The 23,654-nt window shown below is 42.2% G+C and overlaps 1 protein-coding gene across 2 annotated transcripts; it reads left to right on the top strand.

Annotated features, from left to right (window-relative positions):
- The first annotated feature begins 1,573 nt into the window (after positions 1-1,573).
- Positions 1,574-23,485, top strand: phldb3 (pleckstrin homology-like domain, family B, member 3). 2 transcript variants are annotated; one of them, XM_047598772.1, is made up of 15 exons: positions 1,574-2,185; positions 9,343-9,498; positions 9,650-9,760; positions 10,137-10,274; positions 10,651-10,779; positions 13,049-13,264; positions 15,582-15,692; positions 17,931-18,032; positions 18,299-18,383; positions 18,863-19,028; positions 19,817-19,898; positions 20,256-20,411; positions 21,093-21,300; positions 21,535-21,620; positions 22,824-23,485. In XM_047598772.1, exons 2-15 carry the CDS (start codon positions 9,352-9,354, stop codon positions 22,956-22,958), a joined length of 1,872 nt encoding a protein of 623 aa, XP_047454728.1. In that variant the 5' UTR covers positions 1,574-2,185; positions 9,343-9,351; the 3' UTR covers positions 22,959-23,485. The 2 variants fall into 2 exon arrangements, with proteins under 2 accessions (XP_047454728.1, XP_047454727.1); XM_047598771.1 differs by having other exon boundaries at positions 1,578-2,185; positions 21,090-21,300.
- Positions 23,486-23,654: the final 169 nt, after the last annotated feature.

Genomic DNA, 23,654 nt, shown 5'->3' with positions numbered 1-23,654 from the left:
CAAACAACATTATTGGACAGTCCTTCTGCCTCACCTAGTGTACATGCTGACAGACACCTGCATTGTTGTTCATTCAAAGCAGGAGGTGTGTGTGCCATCAAACTGAAGATATGTTGCTTTTCCTCTATAAGTGGTCGTATTTTCTTGATCTCATTTTGCTGCTGCGAAGTGTTGTGCCAGCTGTCCTCTCACCCAGCCTGTGTTGCCCATCTGCCAGTCTCTCTTTCAGTCTCCCTCTCGGCTCACTTAAACCGCTCCACCGTGAACCTGCTGCCCATTCTCCCCCACACCATCCACATGTCACTGGAAAGAATCTATTACACTATCAGCACATTCAGAAGGAGCTATAAAGAGGCCATCCGGGGTGACAAAGCCCTCAGAGTGAAGAGAGCAGACTTTCCTGTTGGGACCTTAAAGAAAGCCACACTATGTTGAATATGTGTTGTTAGTTAAAAGTTCAGACTCTGTGGTATTTTTCCATACCTCCTACAATGCCAGTAGTGTGTTTACATTGGCCTATAAGTAGCCACATTTCAGAGATTTATATTGCTTTGGTGCTCAGTGGCAATTTTACAGTGACTATATAATACTTCATGGTATTTTAATCCTTTCTTGTGTTTAGAATAAGACTGCCACAAGGATTTACAAGTGTTTTTAGAGCACTCCAGATATACTCTCAGTCACCTAGGTCATGGGATTTCCAATTGTAGTAATTCCTGCTGCTTTGATGGGGATCATTTTCAATTCTTATATTGATCTCTATATATGTTGTTAAAAAATCAATATAAGCAGAATTATGAACAATGACAGTCTATCTTGACTATCTTGACTGTCTTGAACAGGTAGACCATCAAACATTTGTTTTTGATTACCGAGCTCCTTTAGTGTAAACCTTACTTGATTAAATAGACATAATTGGGTTGTTTGCACAGAACTAAGACAATGAAGTTGAATGCATCAGAGATGTACTGTAAGTTTGCAAAGTATCAGCTGATATCATTTTCAGTGCATCTTGTTATTTATATAATTTACTGATGTTCTTTAATGCAAAGAACATCAAAAAATATAAAAACATTGTCATGATTCCATAAAGTTCAAGGTAACGGATTCATTTATTTTGTCTGACCTAATCAAAAATAATGGATTTTATAATTATTAAAAGAAGCCAACCAGCCATAAAGCCATAATAATAATAATAATAATAATAATAATAATAATAATAATAATAATAATAATAATAATAATTTCAAAGATCAACTAAGCAAGAAATTTCCTCAATGACCGCAAGCGACTGGATCAGCAGGGAGGTAGGAGGGGTCATGCACTACCAAAATGGTGAAGGTCGTAGCCACCACACCAAGCTTCAAAAATGCTCTTCCGGAAAATTCCTGTTCTTGTAGAAATGCTTGTTGAGTTTTAGGATACATTGTGCCGTGGGGCCCCATTATTGCCCTTGGCCCCTTAAGGAGTTTAATCCGGCCATGTTATTCTGAAGGGAGTGAAAATGACCTTATAAGTTCAGCCTTCTATGGATCACTTTAATATCACGAAACCCCAATGGGAGCTTGTCTCTTAAAGTATTTAAGTAGCCTTTTATTTCTCAGTGTTTTGGCAATATGCCCGGGTGACTCCACAACGAGAACGCGTCAGTTCCCAGAATAGAAGTCTCATTTCAGCGCAGGACTTGAAACACGCTCTCTCCCTCCGCAGTCTATGCAGCCTAGAAACGGTGTCGGCGGTGAACTTTGATTGGGAATTAAATAATCTGTTCTTTTCTACCTGCAGAACAACCTCATGTGCTTTCATTAGTCGGCGCTCTTCTCCGTCGTGGCCCTCCTCCGCATGCTTCCACCTCAAAGCCGTCTCACCTGTTGACGCCGACTCACGCTGACGCCGTCTCTGTTTGTTCCTGGGAGGGATTCGATCAAACCATGCGAAGATAAAAACCAACCCGAAAAGAGGACGTAAAGCGACCCGTGAGCCTTTAAGCAAACAGCTGTGGCGAGACTGGGGGAACTTTTAGGCGACCTGTGCGTCTGAAAGTGAAACGGTTTCAAAAGTTCGCCGAAGTGACGCGTCGCTGTACAGTTCCTTCACCTTTCACTTCTGATGTTTTTTTAGCCACTATGCTATAAATTAGAAGATCCTCTCGTCTTATTTGTTGAATTTGGAGCACGTTTTACAGGTGAGACGTCTTTCTCTGTTTTCATTCGCTTTTCTAGAGTTGTTTGTTGTGAATGAGACAAAAACAGCTGACACGCCGCTCTCACTGGAGATCTCAGATGAATGTTCCTGATATGGGGACTATACATCTCTGTAGGTTATTGATCACATCTAATTTCAGATATTTACTCTCACAGCAAAACATGTTTGATTGTTTCAAAAGTAAAACTGCCTTCTTCTCTATCTTCATCTGTCTATCTCACTGCACAGTTAAGAGTCTTATCTGTGAAAAAGCTCACTTTCTCTGATACATTCATGTTTGTCAAACCATGACAATACCTCCAGTTTACACAAGTTCCCCTTGTGTTTACAATGACCTTGGGATATCTCTGCTTTTATCCATCCATCAGCATGTGGAGGGTAAACAGAGTGGGTGGGAGTGTAACCTGAGGTATGACTGTCAGGGAAGATTGGGAAGATTTGCTGTCTGGAGAATTCTGCCTTTCAGCTTTTTTTTCTGTCCCAAACTCTCTCTCACACACACCTTCTTTTAACAAATCTGTGTCTGAGCCCTGTGTCCCAGGCTGGATTATCCTTTCTTGTATCAGGGATTTACTCCAGCCACAGGAATCTCAGAGTGCGGTAGAACCTGCACCGATGTAAGGAGTCGATGCACATGTAGTACGCTGGGAGCCGATAAGTAGTCTACCTCGGGAGGTTTTCTCACAACATACATAAACGTGACTTGCCGCTTCTGTTGGTGAGACTCTCTGATGTGTAAGTCATGTTCAGTTGATGAATGTGCGGCTTACAAGGAGAGAGATCAGATGATGCTTTTTCTGTTTGTTATGTTCAGTGTGTATAACAACATGTATAACAATAACAATGTGACTGTGTGACCGTTGCTATATTGACATGGAAACTAGTATGCCGCTAATAATCTTCCTCATGTAATCACCTAAATCAGAACAGGATAAATGGATAAATAATTTCTCTGGTGGGGAAAAAAAAACATTGTTAATACAAATTTTTCCCTCAGGAGGGCCAAACATCAGGTGTCCTGATAAGTTTCCAGGACAGACAGAAACGTGGAGATCGTAAACTCATGAGTTATCCAAACCAGCAGAAGTACCACTTAGGCATGTCAGAATTACTTCTACTCTGAATGATGTCCATCATATCCATGAAAGCAGTTAAGTTTGAGTCTCTAAATAATCAGAATTGTTTTGATGAACTGCCGGCTGTGCAAACGTAGCCAGTCTGCATAACACCAGGACTGAACTGAATCACCTAAACAGAATCTGTCGTTAATCTGTGTTTGTCATATTGAGACGCAATTTAGTCAACAGCCACGTTCAAGTCTTAAAAGTATTTCATTGGTCCAATTAAGAGTTTATAAAAAGAGGGCAGCATATCGTCACTTTGGAGAACAATCGGTTGGGATTTCTTGTTTTGTTGTCTCATAGTAAATTAGTTAAGTGTATAGCTGATTCTTCAGGAAATTGATTCGCCTGTTTAACAGTCGGCTTTGGCTCCATGTTTCCGTTTGATTACATTGATTACATATGACACATGGCATTTTCAGTTTTGAGACATTTTCCATGTCGGCTTTCAGTATCCCCCATATAATGACCCTTAACTGTACACCGATCAGCCACAACATTATGATCACTGACATAACATTGACCGTCAGTGTTCTGCTGGGAAACTTTTGGGCCTGGCATTCATTCATGTGGATGTTACTTAGACATGTAGCACCCACCTAGACCAGACCAGACACCCCCACCCCGTAGTAATGACACTCCTTGATGGCAGCAGCCATCCCCAGCAGGATGCAGCCTGACACACACACACACACGCAAAGGCAGGCTAGGAACAAATCAAAAAACGTGAAGAACAGCACAAGGTGTTGACCTGACCATCAAATCCACTAACCCAAACTGATCGAGTATCTGTGGGATGATCCACAGAGGCCCCTCCCCTCAACCCACAGGTCTCAAAGGACCCCATCAACAACACTGTGTTACCAGACACCACAGGAGGACACCCTCAGAAGGCCCATGTCCATTCTCTGGTGATTCACAACTGTCTTGGAGGCACAAGGGAGACCCACACAATATTAGTGTTGTTAGTTTTGTGCCTGATTGGTGTATATTCTTATTTTGACAGCAGAGGTGTGGATTTGTGGCCTTCAGTAGAATGCATGTTGTTGCCCTGTTGCATTCTTGAGTCAAGGCAGTACAGAGAACAGAAGCCTCTCAAGTATGTTTAAATAATTCCTGATTTAGAACAACAAATTTTATTCAAGCAAAATGTGATTTTACTGTAGGGAAATCGCTCCAAGCACAGTGTCGAGAGTATTATTGTGGAATTGGTAACTTGTTTACTGGAATGGCAGTTTCAAAACTCGTCAGTCAGCCTCAGAAACCCGTGTATCAGCTTACTCTGGATTCCTTCTGTTCTTTAAGTCGGGTTCTGGGGAAGAGTGTGATGTTTGATTGTATGAACATTCAGTGTGTTGTTATCCTCAGCTGACAATGCAGAGGCCTGTGCTGTTGCTATTTTCTAGCTGCATCAGTGATTTTTGACTCACACGTTGCCACCCAGGTATCAGGAGGGATTAGTCCCTTTTTCTCACAGTCCCACAGTAACAGCTGGGTGACTACCAGGACTCCGTACACTCACCTGCCTTTCCTTCTCACAAACTTGTACTGCGATGACAGTTTCCCGGTCCTAGGCGCCGAGCCAGCAGTAGCCACATGCAGCGGGGACCAGAGGTCACCGCAGAGAAGTCCATCTGAATTTAATATGCATGTGCACTTTGCCCGAATGCCCATGAACATGCTGTCGTTTTTTCTGCTTAACAGGAGCAAAAATGGTGCACGGTTCAACACGTGTGCATTGTTGTTTTGGACACTGTAGCACAAAACCACACTTCAGTCTCTTCAAATAAGAGCAGGACTTTTGTTTTTGTGTAGCAGGACCAAAGTGAAGAAGTGGCAAAAAGAGGGACATCTGTGTCTCCATTTTTTTGACAATAAAAACTTAATTACCTATGCTCCCTGGAAACATTGTGACCATAAGATAGTGATGTGATGATGTCAGGCCTGCTGTCGAACAGAAAGTTTTAAAGCCTGGAGGTTTGGTCTATTTGAAGCCGCAGCCTGTAATTGTGGCCAATAAAAAGAATATAGGACTTGTCCTGCTAGTTCACAAGACTTATTAGCTGGTTTTTGGTCTCATGTCTGTTGCAGATGAGAATCATCCTCTTATAGTGACTGGAGGGGGTGTTTGTTGATGCACCTCTGATCTTAGTCAATGTACAGAGCTTACAGTGAAGTTCAAGGCAACAATGATTGTACTGTATGTTATGGAAAGCCTGATTCGTTTCACAATTTACTAATCCTCTGAAAAGATTTAAACCCAACGTGGCAGTCGTGTTAAATGGAGTTTCACAGTTTCTGTTATTTTCCTGTCCTTGTTAGGTCAAAAACCACGAAAGAATCTGTTTTTAGTGAGGTTTTATTTAATTGGTTTGCCACACGTTCTGGAACGTTGCATAAACAGATGTGTTGGATCATAAATCTGACTGGACGGAACATTTTAGACGTTTTATTTCAAAAGTCTTGACCTTCTGCAGTTAAAATTCATATTGCAGGTAACATCCTTTCCTTGTTTGCTTGTTTTACCTGTGAAGGTGGAGATGTAATTCAAATGATCACAATTGGGTTTAAAAAAAAAATGGGATTTTAGTGAGTCTTGCTGTGTGAACTTGCGATCTGACCCACAAAGCTGACACATCCACATGTCCGCAATCTGTTGTTGACATTTATAGTGCACAGTAGCCCAGAGATAAGTCCCTGTCAAAGCTGGGTCAGCTCACCTTCGAATAAAAAAAAAAGTTTAGTTTCTCACTTCTTTCCAGTTTCCATCTGCTGTCGTTACAGATCAGAACAGGGAGTTATAATTATGGAACTGCGTCTGCATCACTAATTCCTGCCTTATTATATTATACAACTGACTGAACCTCTGACCTACGTGGATTAATTTGTCATTGTGCACTGCCGCACCTTTTTAACCAGCCTGTATTGCTCACATGCTCCACGTGTGACATGTTTTTCCTATAGCTCGGCTACACTGAATGCACAGTGACAGGCTGCAATCAGCGTTCACACCCACACAGAGCATGCCATCGTCAGAGCTCTTTTGTCCTGAGTGTAGCTGGTGGAATATGACTTGTGTCAGTGTTGACTTTATGGTTTTGTACACGCAATGCTCTGCCCCACTTTTACCTTTAGCCACTCACCAGTGGCACCAGTGGGGTCCAGACAGGCCAAGTCCATTTCAGAGGCTGTTTGGCTGCAAATCTACTGATTTGATTTCAAGAGCAGGTTTGTAAAACTTTAAATATGATCAGATGTATGTTTTAATACCTGTGGGTCAGACCTGCTAGCATGCTACAAAGATATCCATACCCATACAGTCAGTACAAATTATTCACTGATTTTGCATTGCAAACAACGCATGACAAGATGAGGCACCACTTTCTTTACAACTTGAGAATGTGTCCACTAAAATTTCTACACATGACAACATTTGAAGGCCAAGAGTAACCTGCATTTCCGACCAAACTGATGGTGAGTATGTATGAGCGCCAACCACCTCCTTGTTAAAACTGGTGATGGTATATTTATGATGCTGTCTACAACCTTGTCATCATTTAGTGATAAAAACGGTTTAGTGACAGACCTGAATATGTGTGGACGCCAGACACGCGGCTGATATGAAGACAGAGGCTGGAGGCTCGACGGAGCCTCACAGTGAGAGTACGAGTGATAAGACATTGCTGATGTGTACGCATAGAGTGATAATGTGACACAAACAGCGTTCTTCTTCTCACTGCTTGTTGAGTTGTCGAGCATACATGACTTCCTCACACTGGTCTGACTGTGTGTGTGTTGTTGTGAATGAGTTGTCTCTGGTTACTGCTGATGCGCAGTTGGTAATTGAGTCTTTACGTCAGATGTGATCAGAGTTGTGGATCATTCCTTGTGTTACCACTGGGTTGTCCGTGCGTTACATTCACATACGTTAACAAACACAGATGAAGCTGAACTTCCTCACTTTTCATTCCTTCCTTTCTGCTATCTTATTCTCCAGAGGCATTCCCCTCCCTGCAATCAAGTCCAATTATTTTCGGCACAAAACTGTGTTTTGTTCTTTGATCTGGCTCTCAGTCTGAACTCTGTCCTCATTTCTTGTTTTTCTGCGTCTGCCGAATTTTCTATTTTTTTTTAATCTATATTTGCCGCTCTTCTCTTATCTGACTTTTTCTTGTAAATTGTGACTTCTTCAGTGAGCTGTGTGTTTGTTTAGGCTTTTTTCGTTGCATGAAGGATGGACTTCACTCTCTCTCTGTTTTCCAGTCATTGATAGGATATCTGAATGGACTTTAGTTGTAGGTGAAATGCTTGCCCTCATACTTGTTTGGCTAATGACCTGTGGGGTCACCTCTGCCTTGTTTTTCCTAGAGGTTTACAGCTCGGACTAGAAAACAGAAGGTCAGAGAGTGCAGCAGAAAATATTAGTTGCTTGAAAAATAACCAATACAACCATACATGCTGACTGATTCTGGAGCTACGGTGCGTGATCGCATTTTCCTTTGCGACCCTTGAGTTGACCTGACGTCATGAAAATCATGCTATACAAATCATTAAGTCCCTGTTTCAGAACTTCATGCAGTAAAGACATATAGTGTTGGACAGATGTGATAGGTATGTAGCTGTCTTAGGATGAATGTGTATTTACAGTAAGTGATAACAGGATATACACCATTAATGAATCCATCAGTAACGGTGCTAATTTGATTCATTTATATTGGATATGTGTGTTTGAACATGTGCATCGTACTGCTTGGGAAATTCGTTATCTTTTTTTCCCTTTTTATTCATTCATGTAGCATGTGGTACCGAGGTCAGTCCTTAAACCGAAAATTGAACCGGTTTGGTTTCATTTGTCTCAGAGTAGAAACAACCTGAATGACTGCCTCATCAGCATTAAAAAAGATAGTTAAAGATACACTTCTATTCATTTGGTTTTCACCGCACACTTCAGTATGTCAGCAATATGGTAGAGTAGTCCCACAGATAGACTGTGCAGATGTCACCCTTTTCTCATTACCGTGTGGACTGTGAAAACGATCCTCCTCCTATAGACGTGGAAACATTTATAAACATCTCTGTATATTGAACGTTCAGTGGGTCTGTAGAAACAGGACACTGCTCTCTGCTGTTCACCCGCTCCCCAGTCTTGATGTCAGCATGCGTGCCAGTGGCTGTTTGGAAGCCCTCACTCATATCTGCGCCGTATATTTATCTCTGTACTTTCACTCAGTCCGCAGCCTAATAAGGTCTGGGTTGACGGAGAGGAGGAGGGCACGGGTGAGGGTGAGCTGAGATGGTGGGAAAAGGTTGGACAATAGGAGTCAAAAGTATTTTCCCACAAATTGCTTGTTGGTCTGTGCACTGGTGTGTGTTCGTGCGAGCGTGCATGCCTTTGGGTAAAGAGTGACCACACAGATGAGGGTAAAATAGAATAAAGAGACCAGGAAAATCTGGCTGATAATCCTAAATAATGGGAAGGACTTTGATGTAGAACATTGTAAAGACTATACATAATGATATTTGCTGGGCTAAATCCCCACAGCTGTGACAGACAAAACAATAAAGAGCAATATAAGAGTACATCAAAGTCTATTGTGATCTAGTTCCATTCATATAATGCCTTGCAGCTCAAGACATCAAAGCATTCAGCAGAACAGGCTAGTGTTTATCACGCTCGTGTCTATACATACTTTCACAACCACAAACCACCCCCCCACATCTCGAATTAACTCCCCTGTCTTTCGCTATTGCTTCCTCTTCAACGCGAATTGAGGTGTGTTTCTCCATCGCACAGAGTTTTCTAGAAACCGGAGGGGATTTCTGTGCTTTAAAGTGCTTATGTTGTATTACTCAACTGTGATATCCCGTCAGCGAAATGTCACCCGATCCATCGTACGCCTTCAACCATGCAGCAGATCAGATTACCACAATACTCACTACAGTCAGCCCAGACACCCTCTTCCCCTCCTAGCTCCATACCTCTGCGGGCTTTTGTTAACTTCCCCGTCTGTTTTAGCCTCCAGAAATGCCCCAACATAACATGGAAAACTCCAGGAGCCAGTGGCAGCAGGGTCTGCGGTCGCCGTGGATCAGCAGAGTGGTTGGGGGGCCGAGTCCCGCCTCCTCGGGGGCAGAGTCAGACACGGAGAGTAGCAGCACAGAGAGCGAGAAGGTAAGAGAGAGAGGTGAAGCTCTTGGTGATGTAAAAGGGTTTTTCATGTCAGTCAAATATTCCAGGTCTCTCGCATGCATCAGCATTCCTACACTAAACAGTTTGTTGCATTATGGCTTGTGTGTGCTAACTTTTTCCTCTTTCCTGTCAGTCGTGCATTAAAAAGCTGGAGGTGGGTTCACTGAGGGGCCTGTCATCGCCCTCCATGCTGCAACAGAGGATCACAGAAATTGACCAACAAAAAGAAGAACTGAAGATTGAGGTAAGGATGTGAGACAAAGGGCCAGTCATACATTGTTATCTCATCTAGAGAAAAAAAACAACAGATTTATCACAGTTGAACTTGAAGGTCTTGGTGCATGTCTGAATAAAGTTGACCACAAACAGGAAATTAAATCCGAAAGTGTCACATCAGTTATTTTCAGACTTTATTTAATGGGAGAACGCCAAACATTTGCAGGTTCAAAAGAACTAAATACAAGACAGATTTTGATAATGTCTCTGCTAAAGTCTGGACACTGAAATCATGACGCCGTTTCCAAACACAGGCGCAGTCACGGTGAAGGAATGCATATCTCTGACTTGCTCAAGGTCTGGTCAATATGATTCACCTCGGTCGCGTCTCCCGTTCTTTTCAGCTGCAGCTGGAGATCGCCCTGCTGCAGGGAGAGCTGCAGACGGAGAAGAGCCAGCTGCTCAAACAGACGCAGAAGCTGCAGGCTCTAGAGCAGGAGGCCAGACACAGAGAGAAGCCCAAACACACCGACAGACTGAAGGTAAAACTTTCGTTACATGTTATGCATTTGTGATATTTTACATCCACATAAATCATGACATGATTTCATTTTGGCATTAAGTGAAAACTTGTGTGTTGATTTAAGATTTAAACAGCTTAATGTGGGGATCACAATCATAACAGGAAAAGCTGTCTTAAGGGATTCCACAGAAACACGTGGGCTCAGTAATGGTCCACCAACATCAACACAAGATCAATGATAAGTCAGCTCCTGCACAATGATCGCTGGACGTTAACCGCCGTCTTGGACTTACGTCCAGGAGTTGTGAAATAGTCACTGCATTGTTTATTTTTCACTGACTTTTCTTGTTTCGCTTTTTTTAAAACTGTTTCTCCGCTCTCTCCTTAAACCGCAGGAGCGAGAGAGACTGGAAGAGGAGAGACGCAGGGTGGGGGAGCTGAAGAGGAGGTGTGAAGAGAAAGAGAAAATGATCCCAAGTCAGCCAGAAAGTCAGAGAGAGCAGCTTACACTGCAGCTGCAGCAGGTCTGTACATGGACAGTATGGAACTGTTACAGCCGTTTTACAAGTCATTCAGCTGTGTGATCCAAACGTCTTTTTTGTGTTTTTGGTTTGTCAAAACATTCACAAAAATAACAGAGACAGATTCATCATCACCTACCCTAACGGTCACGCTTAATTGAATATACAGTAACCAATCTGAAAGACAAAAGCTGGGTATGACACTCGTTTACTTGCACGTGAAAAAACTGAATTATTGCCTTAATCCGACTTGAACTGGACAACTTAAGTACATGTAAACACATTACTCCAACTAAAGACACCCAGATAATGCGATTGGAAATCGGTATGTATACTCTTAATCAGACTTTAACTGGACAACATGTGTGCACATGCTCCACAACCGCTGTGCTGCCGTGTGACCCCAGAACAGAAACACCCAGGAAAACTGGTCACAGAAGAAGAAGGTAAACAGAGCCCGTAGAAGAACCATTTGAGGGATAGCGCACATCTTATCTGCACCAGTAGCGAACATTACATACCATATTTATGAAAAAAAAAAAAAAAAAGTGGGCTATTATCCATCTGGTTGTTGTTTGAAATTTCAGTCTGCCACATGAATGACTCTTGTTTATTACATGACGCACTAGGTCAAGGAAAGGATTAACCTTCTGAAAAGACACATATCGCCACCTAGTGTGTAGGAGGGGGATATGTTCCCGCCAGTTATTTGATTTTCCACGTTGCATGTAAACTGGGACAAGGACTGTAGTCAGACCGTCAAATTTTGAGCATAGCTCCATTAAGCTGTGCTTGTAAAAGCACTGTTTGTGTCACATCTTCTGTGTCCTTCTGTATTCTGTGACCAAAGATTTGCGCTTAAGTACACCACAAAGACCACAGTTGACCACCAGCTGGTTGCATACGTTCTGCGTGAAAGGAAATAACTCTTCATACCAACTGATGGAAGTCTGCCTATTCATTACTTATCAGAGGGATAGGAAGAACAGCATGATTCAGTCCTGCCCTGGATGATACCAATCAAATCGAGCTACAAATTAAAAACTTAACTGATGAATGTGGCTGTAGCATGACAGGTAATATTCCTAGATGTAGTGATAATCAAACTATTAAGGTAATATGAGGGACATTCAGATACCAGCATTCATGTTTTTTTCTGAGTTTGAGATTTTACATGAATGCTCCTCTTTCTTTCTTTAAGCATCTGTCTTCTGGGAAGATGCTATACATTGCTATTACTAATGATTGCTCCTTGATGGCAGCGTTCCAAATGAAACATAAAACTGCAACCGATCCCTGGTTTTGCCAGTGTCTCAGAGACGGGGTGTGTTGACTTTAGGACTGACTCTTACACATGATGTTGTTCTTCCACAATGTGCACGGTACCTGTTGGACAGGATGCGTCAGTGATCGGGCAGTTTACCCACGCCCACACAAGAGCGCAGGATGTCAACTGTGAATGTGACGGAACAAGACAGGAGACCACTCTGTTGCAAAAGTAGCATTTAATGATTGGTGCAGTCCGGTAGCAGGCTGTTAACTTCTGTTGTAACGTGTCACATTTATTTGCAAAGGGCTTTGAGAAACAAGCCTGGCGCGAGTTGCTTCACCGTGAAAAGCCACATACATGCACACAAACAGAGGACTGACAGCACATGAGACACAAAGCAGGTATTTAAATGATGACATAAGGAGTCTGCATTTCCGATTTCAAATCCAGAGTCTGAATTCTTTATATTTTCATATTTTTAAAACTACAACAACTTTAAACAATTAAAAAGTACCACAGATCATCAGACATTGTTATCTGAATAATAATTTTAAAGGTGAATATGGATTAAATGGGATTGAACTGCTCCTTAAACAGGGGTGTAATATTCAAGCATAACATTTAGGATGACTCAGTTTTCACAGAAATTTAAAAGGAAACAATATATGTGCATGCCTTTTCTTAGCATTAGCCAACCAAGGAAAAGGAATTTGTGAAGAACAGGAAACAACATGTTTGCAAATTGGTTTGAAAAGAATGTTTTCACTCTGAAACCTCATATTCAGCCAGAGTTAAACAATGTCTGTGTCAATCCATTGACTGACTTTTTTCTTTTACAATAAACTGGTGTGGGGAAACCCCCTAAGGGATGATTACTTCATTAGTCAATCTTCAAGATCTTATGAAATCCAAAAATAGTACAGAGTCAATAAGGGAAAAAACCTAAAACAAGGTATATTAAAAAGCTGCTTATGTGAGACTATTGTTTTGTCTTTGCTGCAGGAGAAAGAGGCGATGGAGGCGGCGACTCGGGCTTTCGAGGACTGGGAGTTCCGTGTTCTGGAGCAAGAGAGCGGCATCGAGGAGGCGGAGGATGAAGAAGAAGAGGATGAAGAGGAGGAGGGCGAGAGCACGACAGACAAAGAAAAGGAGGGAGAGAGTGAGGGAGAGATGGAGAAGGAAATCTCATGTCAGCAGCATGTGGTCAACACTGCTCAGGTAAACAGTGGGAGATCTTTAGGGAAGTTCACAGCTGCTCCCTGACATGTTTTACAAACATGCGCTCCTTGTCAGTGTTTACTTTAAACCTACTTTAAACCTTTGGGGTTTTAACACACATATTGTGCAAATGTATCTCTTTTTGGAGGAGAAAAAGTTACATAGTGGCTTCTGTTGCTGAAGTGTTTTGCACCAGCCTCCAATCCAATTTGCCGAAATGCTTCTTTTTCCTTTCAGAGTTCAAATATGGCAAGGGCAGAGCAGAAAGTGAACTTCAAAGACACGGATTTGTGCCCCTCCTATAGTAATCACAGAGTTGTTGGCCTTTATCAACACAACTATAAATCTTGTCCAGATAGTATTTTTAAAAAGTGTAATTATTTTCTTATTGCCATGAGGGACGAAGGACCACATTAGACGGCTTGTTAACATGCACAGCTAAATGCATGTAGTCTCTGCTTTGCAGTTACACGCTAGGTCACGGTTATCAAAGCGTTGCTCCCCTCCCGCTCACGTGGTGACATACGCGTGTACTCTTTACCTCACAGCATCAACCTTATTCTGTCACATGGCTTTACACAAGCGACTTAATTACATCAGAGGCCTCCATGAGAAAACAAATCAGAGAGCAAGTCAGAACGAATGATGAGACAGGACAGTGGAGAGGATGGAAAACACATTATTTCTTGAACTTACCATACCAATGTGCCGTAGTCCGTCTTATTTCCTGTGGAAGATAATGTTCACAGCCAAGAGATCGAGCACAGTCTTCAGATCAAGATTCCCATACAAATTAGAAGAGGCCTGGGACATGTCGGCACTTGTGTTTATTAAATCCCATGTTTACAGTCGCTGAAAGGTTGGCACTGAGCGTGTGCTTTGAGATTTAGGGACATATTTGTTTTTCAGGTTCTTATTCACTTTCTGAGCAGCGTAAATCACCAAGAACCTTTCACTTTTCTGCATTTCCATGGGTGGAAATGGGTGGAATGGGTGGATCACTGGGCACCAGTAGTGAAACTAAAAAAGAAGTAATTCTGGCAGCACAGGAAAGACTGAACGAAGAGCCAGATTTATAGTAGAAGAGTGGCAACAGAGTGCCAGGGAACAGATCTTCCTTATCAGACTTCTGCTTATTTGATATCTATCCAATCATTTGTGATTGGACTAGAATAAACTCAGTGGATCCCAAACTTGGATGGATTCATGAAAGCAACATGGCAGTAATGGTTGAGATATTTCAGTCTAAACCAACTATTGCCATCCGCCATCCAGTGAGGAGAGATCAAAAGCAGAATGCATGCTCACGTTATAACAGTAAATGTGCAAAGTATTTAGTCAGGGGTGGAAGAACACAGGGACTGGACCCCTCAAATTCTAGAGGCTGGTGATGGTGCTGCAGATGTAGACCTCTCAACACTTGTGATGTGTAGTGGAGATGATGAGGAGTAAGGTTGTGTGACAAAATGCATGGAAACAGACAAGATTTACAATGAGCTTGGATCTGGGCAAGGTAATTTAGATGTTAAGAATGACTTTTGGGAAAGTGTAAGAGATGAGGAAATGGAGCAAAGAGGAAGAGAAACAGAACGTCACCAAAGAAGCCATGGATATTGAATCCTAACTAGATTTATTGGCAACATTTAATTGGTCAGTCTCTCATGTGATTTGACCAAAGATCAGTAAAACATTTAAACGTAATGGATCTCAAAGATTTCAGAAACCTCAACTATTTTTAGGTTCATCTGATCTAAAATGAGAGGAACGTTTTTGGACATTCTCACTGATATGTATGATTCCATGGAGATAGATGCTGAATTGTTCTCAATTAGCTTGAGTATGTAAGAGGAGGCAGAGTGAGAGATGAAGACGGGGATTGTGTGAGAGGGATGCTAGTTGACTCAGCTGCACTGTGGCCTCGCTGCAGATAACAGCTCATCTCTGCCTCTCACTGCGTCACATTTCCTATCCTACAGTGGTGATTTAATTCGAGTTCAATCTTTTTGAGTTACCCATTCACCCCTCCTGCCACACGTGTCTTTCTCCTTCGCACCTCATTAACATGCAAAATGGACTTTTGATTTGCATTGTGTTGCGGCTGAAGAGTTCTGCCTGGCCCTTGGAGCAGACTTTACACAGAGCAACACACGAGCCATCACATCTGGGACATTTAGTCAATATTACTTCGCAGCATAATGAAAAGATTAAGTAAACCCGGGCCAGCCAAATGAATCAGCCGCAGCACATGACGTCTCCTCTGAGGAAACAAAACCACATGGCAGTCCACGCTGATGGGAATTATTCTCTGAATTTTCAGGAGCGGGTCCAGCAGTTGGAGCGACAGCTGAAGGAGATGGAGAAGGAGAAGGAGAAGGAGCTGAACGCCTTGAAGAAAGAGAAGAGAGAACTCATCCACACAACTCAGACGGTATGGAGAATCCCGTTAGAGTTTTACACGTAGTTGTTCTACTACTACTACTGCTTAATGTAAAGCCACGTAACTTTATTGTAGTAATCTGCTCTTTAGACTGCTTTATATTCGATATGCGTGAATCCGCTTTTGAGTTTTAATTGAAGAACAAGCAATTAGAGGCTTGAATTTGTTTAAAGAGTTTAAGAACTCTACATTATAGTTCACCATCATTTATGTTCATCAAGTGTCCTGGTGCAGGCAGGTGTGCAGATCAACTGAGTACTTTAAGGTCTTTCAGCTCTCTGTTTTGGTTTTACACTCTATTATCAGTCTCATTTTAAGCTGCTGTTTTCAGAAAGAAAGAGGTCTTGTGAACCCGCCTGTTGTAAGTTGAGTAAGTTGTTTACCCGCTTTCAACAGTGGAAAAGCTTTCAAAAGCGGAAAACAAACAAGAAATTAAACATAAACTTCCCCTCAGAAGTTTGTGAGCATCATCGGGTACACAGAAAGACAAGACCACCTGAGTGCTCGCAGTGTGTCTGAGGAATCTGTAGATAAGTAGATAATACCGAGATGCTAACCAATTTGCATTGGTTAATAGGCTCTATTAACCAATGCAAATTTCAGACACTGCACAATAAATGAAGAGCGAAAGGTTAAGTTATAAATACAAAAGAAATACATAAAAGCATACCAGCACACACATTACCCCAAAGCCTATTTGAACAGACGTGTCTTTTAAAAGAGCTGCCCTTGGATCAGTGTTGCATTTCCAGGTTTGACCTCAAGTGGCCAACAAAACAACTCATGCACATTTAACAAGCTAATTTACTACAGCTGATCTAGATTACCCAGATTTGCTCTGCTAAAGCTAAAGTTACAGGAATATTGAGCTGAAAATAGTAAAAAAAAGAAAAAAAGAAAAAAAAAAGCTCAATTTTGTAGCACTGTCCAAATATCACGAGAGCTTGATCCATACTATTTATTTACTTTTCAAAATTGTCTTGACTACTACCACTTTAAAAGCAGTATATTTACAATTTTAAATTAACAAAGGCAAACTTGGACGAAGCTAATGAGCTATAAAGTGTCATTTATGTGTTTCAGTTCTGTTTAATAAACATTCAGTGAGCATTAGTTGGCTCCAGGTTTAAGTGCAGCCCACACAGTCATGTGTTATGTTTTATTGTGAAATCTTCCCGTTCCCGTATGTGGTTTACTCATTCCCCTAATTAAACTGCGCTGTGACTTTATCATGCAGCCAGTGTTTTGCCTGTGATCAGAGTTTGGACAGTGGCAGATAAAATGAGCAAGAGACAAGATCTGGATGAAGAATGGGCAAATCAGACATGGGGACAGGGCGGGAGGGGAGGGAGGGAGGGAGAGCTTGACTCGAGCTGGAGGGAGGGTAAGGAGGGAGAAGGAGGAGTGAGCCATGCGGAGGGAGGGCGCTGCGGCTGTGAATGTGTGTGTACATGTGTGTGGATTTGTGAGATCTAGAGAAGGCGAGCTGGGAGAAGTTTGACATCGTTGCAGCGAGCGGTAAGATATCAGACTGACTGGGCCTGATGGCTGAGGTCTGTTTATCATGTGATTTCATTTCATTTAATGACCGAAGGAGGCAGGGCAGAAGGGAGCGGGAGCATGGAGGAGGAGAGGAAAACGAGAGGGTGTCAGGCAGCGCAACCAATTGTGTGCGATGGCAGGATGTGGTTTACTTCTGACGGATGTGTAGAGAAGCTTTAATAGTGAGATCTGTTTGTGTCTTTGGGAAAATGCAACTTTTACAGCTGCTAGTGCTGGAAAATTACATTGAATGGAAAAAAAAATTCTATAGGTTTCAGTCTTGCCGATTTAGTATATCTATATTTAGGGATTTATACCTGATAATAAAGTAACTAAAAGCTGTTCAAGTTTTCCCTGTGGGTATGTGCTGGTAATGAAAGAGACAGACAAGGGTTAAACAGTGGACAGCATGTGGTGACTGAATTGCTCATGTGTTTGTGAGTCAAGCTGGGAGGGAGGGATTGAGGGAAAGATAATGAGGCTGTGATAACTTTTTAACTCATTACGATCCTGTTGGGAAGTCTTCATTCTCAGCCAGATGCCGTATGTCTGAGGCAGTGGTCGTCAGTGTTCGCGTCTGTTTCGCTTTCCCCGTCGCGACTACAGTTAGTTTAATTAAACGTGTCTTTTGGTCGGTATCTGTCACAGATGCATTACTGTATCTTACAGTGTGATCTGGTCCTGCAGGTTCTCAAAGAGAAGAAGCCGCTCACTGATTGGTCAAACATCACTGGCTCGGCTCCCTGCATGATGTCACTTTCGCCGATGAGCGTTCACAAGCCTCCGCAGGTTTGCAGCTCATCTCCATGGATCGTTAGCATATATTCACAATAGGGCTGCCACCAGCTATCACATTCATTGTCAGCTATTTACCTCTTATATTGTCTGACTAGCAGTCCAAAACTCTAACATATCACTCTTCTTTGACATTTGTGCTAAAAAGATTTAAGTGATTAATGCATTTACTTACCAGTAGATCCTAGTTTAAAAGATTTGAGATTACAGTGTATCTTTATGACCGTTTGCTCTACACCCTTGTCCCTTTTATTTTCTAGGAACCATGCAAAGAATCCACCAGTTTGCCCAGAAGACGGAGCTCCCATCGCAACAAGCTCACTGACAGGCCGGTCTCAGCGCAGGGTGAGCTATTGTCAGCCCTTCTCTTTTTCCTGTCTCTCTTTGTGCTCTTGATTGCTTAAGCTTAGAGGTTTGTGGTGTAAAATAATAATTTATGTGCGCCCATGTTGCCAATTTGTCTGTTTGTTCGGTTCCCTCCCTTTTAGTCAAATCAAAGGTGTGTCAGTGGAGCAGGCAGGTTATTATTACCGCGCTAAAAAGCAGGATTGGCTTGTACCAACAGGTTGAAGTTGAGACAAGCACCTGTATACTTAAATCCTCAGGAGTGCATGTGAAAAAACGATACTACTGTCTGTCACCAAATATCTAAGTAGCCTGATCTGCAGGGTCAAGTCAAGTCTTGCCAGGTGTTTGTCCCTGTCTCTCCTCTCTTTGTCTCTTCCTAAACGCTTTAACTGAGATACCGAATCCTATATAAATCTACCTGAATTGACTGGCGCACGTCTTTCTCACTGTCTTTCTCAATCTCCTCAAACTGTCAGGGTTTGTGAGGACACTTCCAGACAACAAGTCCCCGCAGGCTTTCACTTCCCCCCTCGTCTCCCATAGACTCAGCAACGGGGATAGCGGTGCTCACAGACCTGGGACCAGCAACGGCGGCGGGTTCCTCACCCCGTGCAACAGCGCAACAAGCTCTCGTGCTGCCAGGTCAGTTTTCTCACCACACCATTTTTTTTCCTTCTTCGGCATGTAACAAAATAACCAGGAATTCATTTTTACTGTTAGTCCCTATGCTCACAGAATGAGGGAAACATGGATGTGTGAAGGGTTTTATTTCACTGACCAAAAAGGCTCCAGTTAAGGCTTTTTTTAAGTAAAGTATAATATTTCTAATAAGAATAATGGCCAAAATACTGAGCAGCATACTCAATTTCCCACAGGATAATTCGAGTATTGATGTATCTATCTATCTGTTCAAACCATGCCTCTCTGAACGAGCTGACTGCAGCTTTATTTAAGGAACTGCAATTGTCAGCAGTTAGAGGCATGCCGAGGACAAAGACACGCTGTTCTGAAAGCGCAACAGAAAAGGACTTTTAGCCAAACTATGACGACCACTCACTCAAACAACTTCAAACTCTGCTCTGGACTTACTTAGGGTCCCCAGAAGCACATAACCCGAGTGTGAAGTTGATCACATGAACAGTTTTTGAGATAAAAGACACAGGTTTATCAGTAAATTCTGGCTCCGTGACAAACCATATCAGCAGCTCCATGTGGACTTTGACTCTGGGCTAACAGTCAGCAGCAGCACATAACGCCTACAGGAGGGGGCAGTTTTAATGGAGATGAGCAGAATGCAGATCAGTATCAGTAGAACTTCTGCATCTGTTAACATATTACACTGTCTGTAGCCGAATCCTTTGCTAACAAATGCAGCTAATGTGTCAACGTAATATGTATTATCTAGTTTTCATGTTCTCTTCCTTTCTCAGCCCGTGCCTTTCAGATCTTGTGGAGATTGAAAAGAAACTGAGGGAAGCCAAGGTGGAGAAGGAGAGGCTACTCAGAGAGAGGGTGAGTCACCTGCCGTGGGAAACTCTGCCTTCTCAAATCACCAGCGACACACTGCATTAGACATAGCTCGCACATGACGGTTCAGGAAAACAGGCAGTGATGTGTGGACGTTTGCTGCGCATGCTTGCAGCACTGGCACAAATTAAGACTGAAAATATGTGCAGCCACGTGACTTAGATGCTTCGATCATTTCAACTCTGAAACAGTAGATTTACAATGACCTACTGAGTTCACCTTCCCTATATATAGGAAAGGTGAACTCGTATATATATATTTTGATCACTTCAGTTAACCTGAAAGTTGTCACATAATCTGATAGATGGCTAACAACTTGCTTTGATACATCCATTGACCCAGGAGGAACGACGAAGGTTGCTTTTGGAGGAAAGAAGACAAAGAGAGATAAGCTCTCCCAAAGCAGAACCTCTAGAGCCAGAGCCAGAGCCGTCGCAAAGGCTGGAGCCAGAACCAGAGGATCAGCCAAAGGCCAGTTATTCTCCGCATTCACCTGAGGTATGTATGAAATCCAGCACAGTGTACAGTGGAATGTATGGGCTCTGCAAGCAGATTTGTCATTTGAAAAAAATATATATAATTGATGCCAAAACACCAGAAGTCATATTTTTCAATTATTATTCTTCCTTGGTAAATCCTGGTGCCTACGTTACCCACAATACAGCCTGGGCACCTGTATTTCAATGCACTGCTGATCACTTCCACTTCAATATTTGTTTTCAGGGAATCTGAATATCTGCAGCTTTACTAGATCTAGTTTTAAATAAAGTATGTTGTCAGTTTTCATAATTAGAAAAAAAAACATTGGGTAAATTTAGCAAAGCTCAAAATAAAACTGAAGTGCAGTTGCAGGTAAAGAATCTGAGCAGATGTAGGACTGGGTTCAAATAAATCGAGCTCCATTATTCAACTCTGTCCCATCTTAACTCTCTTTTCCTGGTAAACGTATATTTGAAAACCTGTAATATAAAGCAGAAGACTGAAGTTTCAGTTTCTTTTTTTTCTTGCATTATCATTTAACTTTACTCCACTATGGTGATATCATACGAATGAAATGTCCCAGTTTGAGAACATAAACCATGGTCGAAGGTCACTGACTGCTAATGGTATTTCACATTTACATGAAAAGACACACAAGGCTTTTTCAAACATGCTTAAACTCATGGCTCCCTCCAGCAGCGCAGCCTGCCCCTCTTCCTGTCTCCGAACTTTGACCTGCGGGCCCACGTGGAGTCCCTGGGTCACGGGGTGGCCGGCTGCCATGACCTGCGGCTGACGCCTCGACGCTGCGCGGGCTTCCTCACGAAACGAGGGGGGAGGGTCAAGACCTGGAAGAAGAGATGGTTTCTGTTTGACATGGACCACAGACGCCTCGCCTACTATACAGGTTAGACAGGCTGGAGGAGTGGTGTGTGCTGACTGACTCTTTGTCTCTGTGTTTGCATGCATAAAAGCCTTCTGTGTGTCATACATAAAGGCTGGTCATAAGATTACATGAACACTGTTTTCAAGCATCCCTCTTTTACATCATTTTACTGGAGCTAGTAGAGAGAATGAGGACTTTTAACTGTTTGATCGTAAGCATAGACCTTTTTCTCACTTTGCACTCTCTTTGCTGCAGACTGTGACGAGAGGAAGCTAAAAGGAGTCATCTACTTCCAGGCCATAGAAGAGGTTTATTATGACCACCTACGAACAGCAGCCTCTGTGAGTTCTCCTACTTAACACACTTACTGAAGCGCATCAAAAGCTCTTTCCAGTAGTGGTCTTAACGTAATGCTGCCTCTGATGGACTGTTGCTGCTGTCTCAGGAGCACTATCAGTGCTGTATGGTTGTGTGTGTATCTCTAACATGGGGATATGATACAAAAAAAGCTGTAAGGTTTCTTACTCGCTGAAGCCACACATGTTAAGACACATTATTGAATCAGTTAGGATGCATGTTTCAGGCTGCAAAAAACTGAAAGTAACAGGAGGGTTAAGATGAGACGTAAAAAGTTCTTTATGAGGATAAACACTTTTTATCCTTGGGGTCAGTTTGACATCAACACTTAAAACCTTCAGAAAATGGTCACAATGAAAGTTGTTATGTGTCAGGTACTCCGTGTTTGTTGACTACCGTAAATAGAGCATTAAAAAAAAACAACCCCACCCCCCTTGTACGTCCAGAATACCTGTTACGCGACTATGGAGAAAATATGCAGATCACCATCAAAATCTCACCGATTGAAAAGAGATATATTTAACTTTTAGCTCAGCTGCTAATCCCAGAAAATATCTAAAACAAATTCAAGCAACTGGAGCATGTCCGTCATTAATGATATCATAATAACACATTAAAGAGCTTAGACTTTTCTCCTCCTCATTTAATATTTTGTTTCTCCTGAAATTCAAACATGATTCTCTTTCCACTCAGAGAGAACACACACCCATTTGTGTGTTTATTCTGGTGTAAACACACGCCACAAAGTTTGTTTTAATGGTTTGAGTTTCTCCAAGTGAGCCAATTAGATTGTTTCCTCGGGTCTTGAGACTTGTCTCGTATGACACTGTAGATTTTAGAGGTAATTACATGATGGGAAACCCTACTGCTTTCTGTTTATTATGATCTCATTCAACATGTGGAAGGAAATAAGGAAATCTTGGAACAAAATGTCACTTTATTTTTGTTAGTGTTGTGTGAAGTGGCTTGTTATGGGGTTTGCATTTATAGGACCAGATGTACTTTAGATCTAAAAAATTAAAACAAAAGCATGTTCTGCTCCTTAAAAATGTGTGTGAGGATAGAAGTGTGAGAGCAGAAGTTTTGAATGAACCATTATATTTTTGTTACTATCTCTTTATGTGAGGTGAATGAATTCCTGAATAAAGCCTCTCTCGCTTATCTCTTTCTCTGTCCCTTCCCCTCAGTCTCCACGGCCCAGTCTGACGTTCTGCGTGAAGACATATGACCGTCTTTTCTTTCTGGTGGCTAGCAACGCGGTGTCCATGCGAATCTGGATGGATGTTATTGTCACGGCAACGGACGAGCACAGCCGATATTGACCTCATTCACACATGACTCTAAAATCCATGACTGAAGCTACTGAGCAGGCGGCGCAGTGACTTATTTCCTCCTGCCTGCTGTGTGAAGGAGCTTGGTTGGCCGAGCATCCCCCTCACAGGCTCATTCTGTACGCGGACTTGCGCGGGTACAGAGTTTAAAACGCCGATGTGCCGAACAGATGTGTTCAAACACAGCAAAACAAGCTGTTACTGAGAGTGATGGCAGCAGAGGTTCGCCAGGTGCAAGCCTCGAGCACTGCCTGCACACTGGAGAGCTGTTACCAGGCGGGTCCACTCCCTGAGCCTGACCTCCCCCTGCTGGCCAGAGTCCAGCATTACAGGAAAATACACTACGACAGCGGGTGGACACAACACAGTGCCGTGCAGTCCAGTGTTGGCATTATTATGTCCACATTCTTTGTCTGTGTTTTGTACGTTCAAGATTATTTATTATGGAAATTTATATGGGGTTGGATTTTGCAAATGAAGACATACACTGTTGCACTATTAAAAATTTATTGATAAAACACTCTTGTTTCCTTTCTTCCCCTTTTATTAACCTTAACCTTTATTGCTATAATATGTTTTTATTTTATTTTATTTATGTACAAGAGAAAGATTTTGTGTGGGGAAAGTAATTATTGGTTTTATATGAAAAAAAATAAATAAAATAAATACAATATCGAGTGAATCCAA

The sequence above is a fragment of the Mugil cephalus genome, chromosome 11 (genome assembly GCF_022458985.1).
Source record: "Mugil cephalus isolate CIBA_MC_2020 chromosome 11, CIBA_Mcephalus_1.1, whole genome shotgun sequence".
In the NCBI taxonomy this organism is placed as follows: domain Eukaryota; kingdom Metazoa; phylum Chordata; class Actinopteri; order Mugiliformes; family Mugilidae; genus Mugil; species Mugil cephalus.
The sequence above is the reverse complement of the archived record's forward strand: the minus strand, read 5'-3'. Positions and strand labels throughout refer to the sequence as shown.

Excerpts from the sequence above, each read along its gene's own strand:
- phldb3 (XM_047598771.1), top strand. The coding sequence starts at position 9,352 with ATGCCCCAACATAACATGGAAAACTCCAGGAGCCAGTGGCAGCAGGGT. Across the intron at positions 9,499-9,649 it reads GCAGCACAGAGAGCGAGAAG|TCGTGCATTAAAAAGCTGGA; the intron begins GTAAGAGAGAGA and ends CTTTCCTGTCAG. Across the intron at positions 20,412-21,089 it reads ATTCTCCGCATTCACCTGAG|CAGCGCAGCCTGCCCCTCTT; the intron begins GTATGTATGAAA and ends GGCTCCCTCCAG.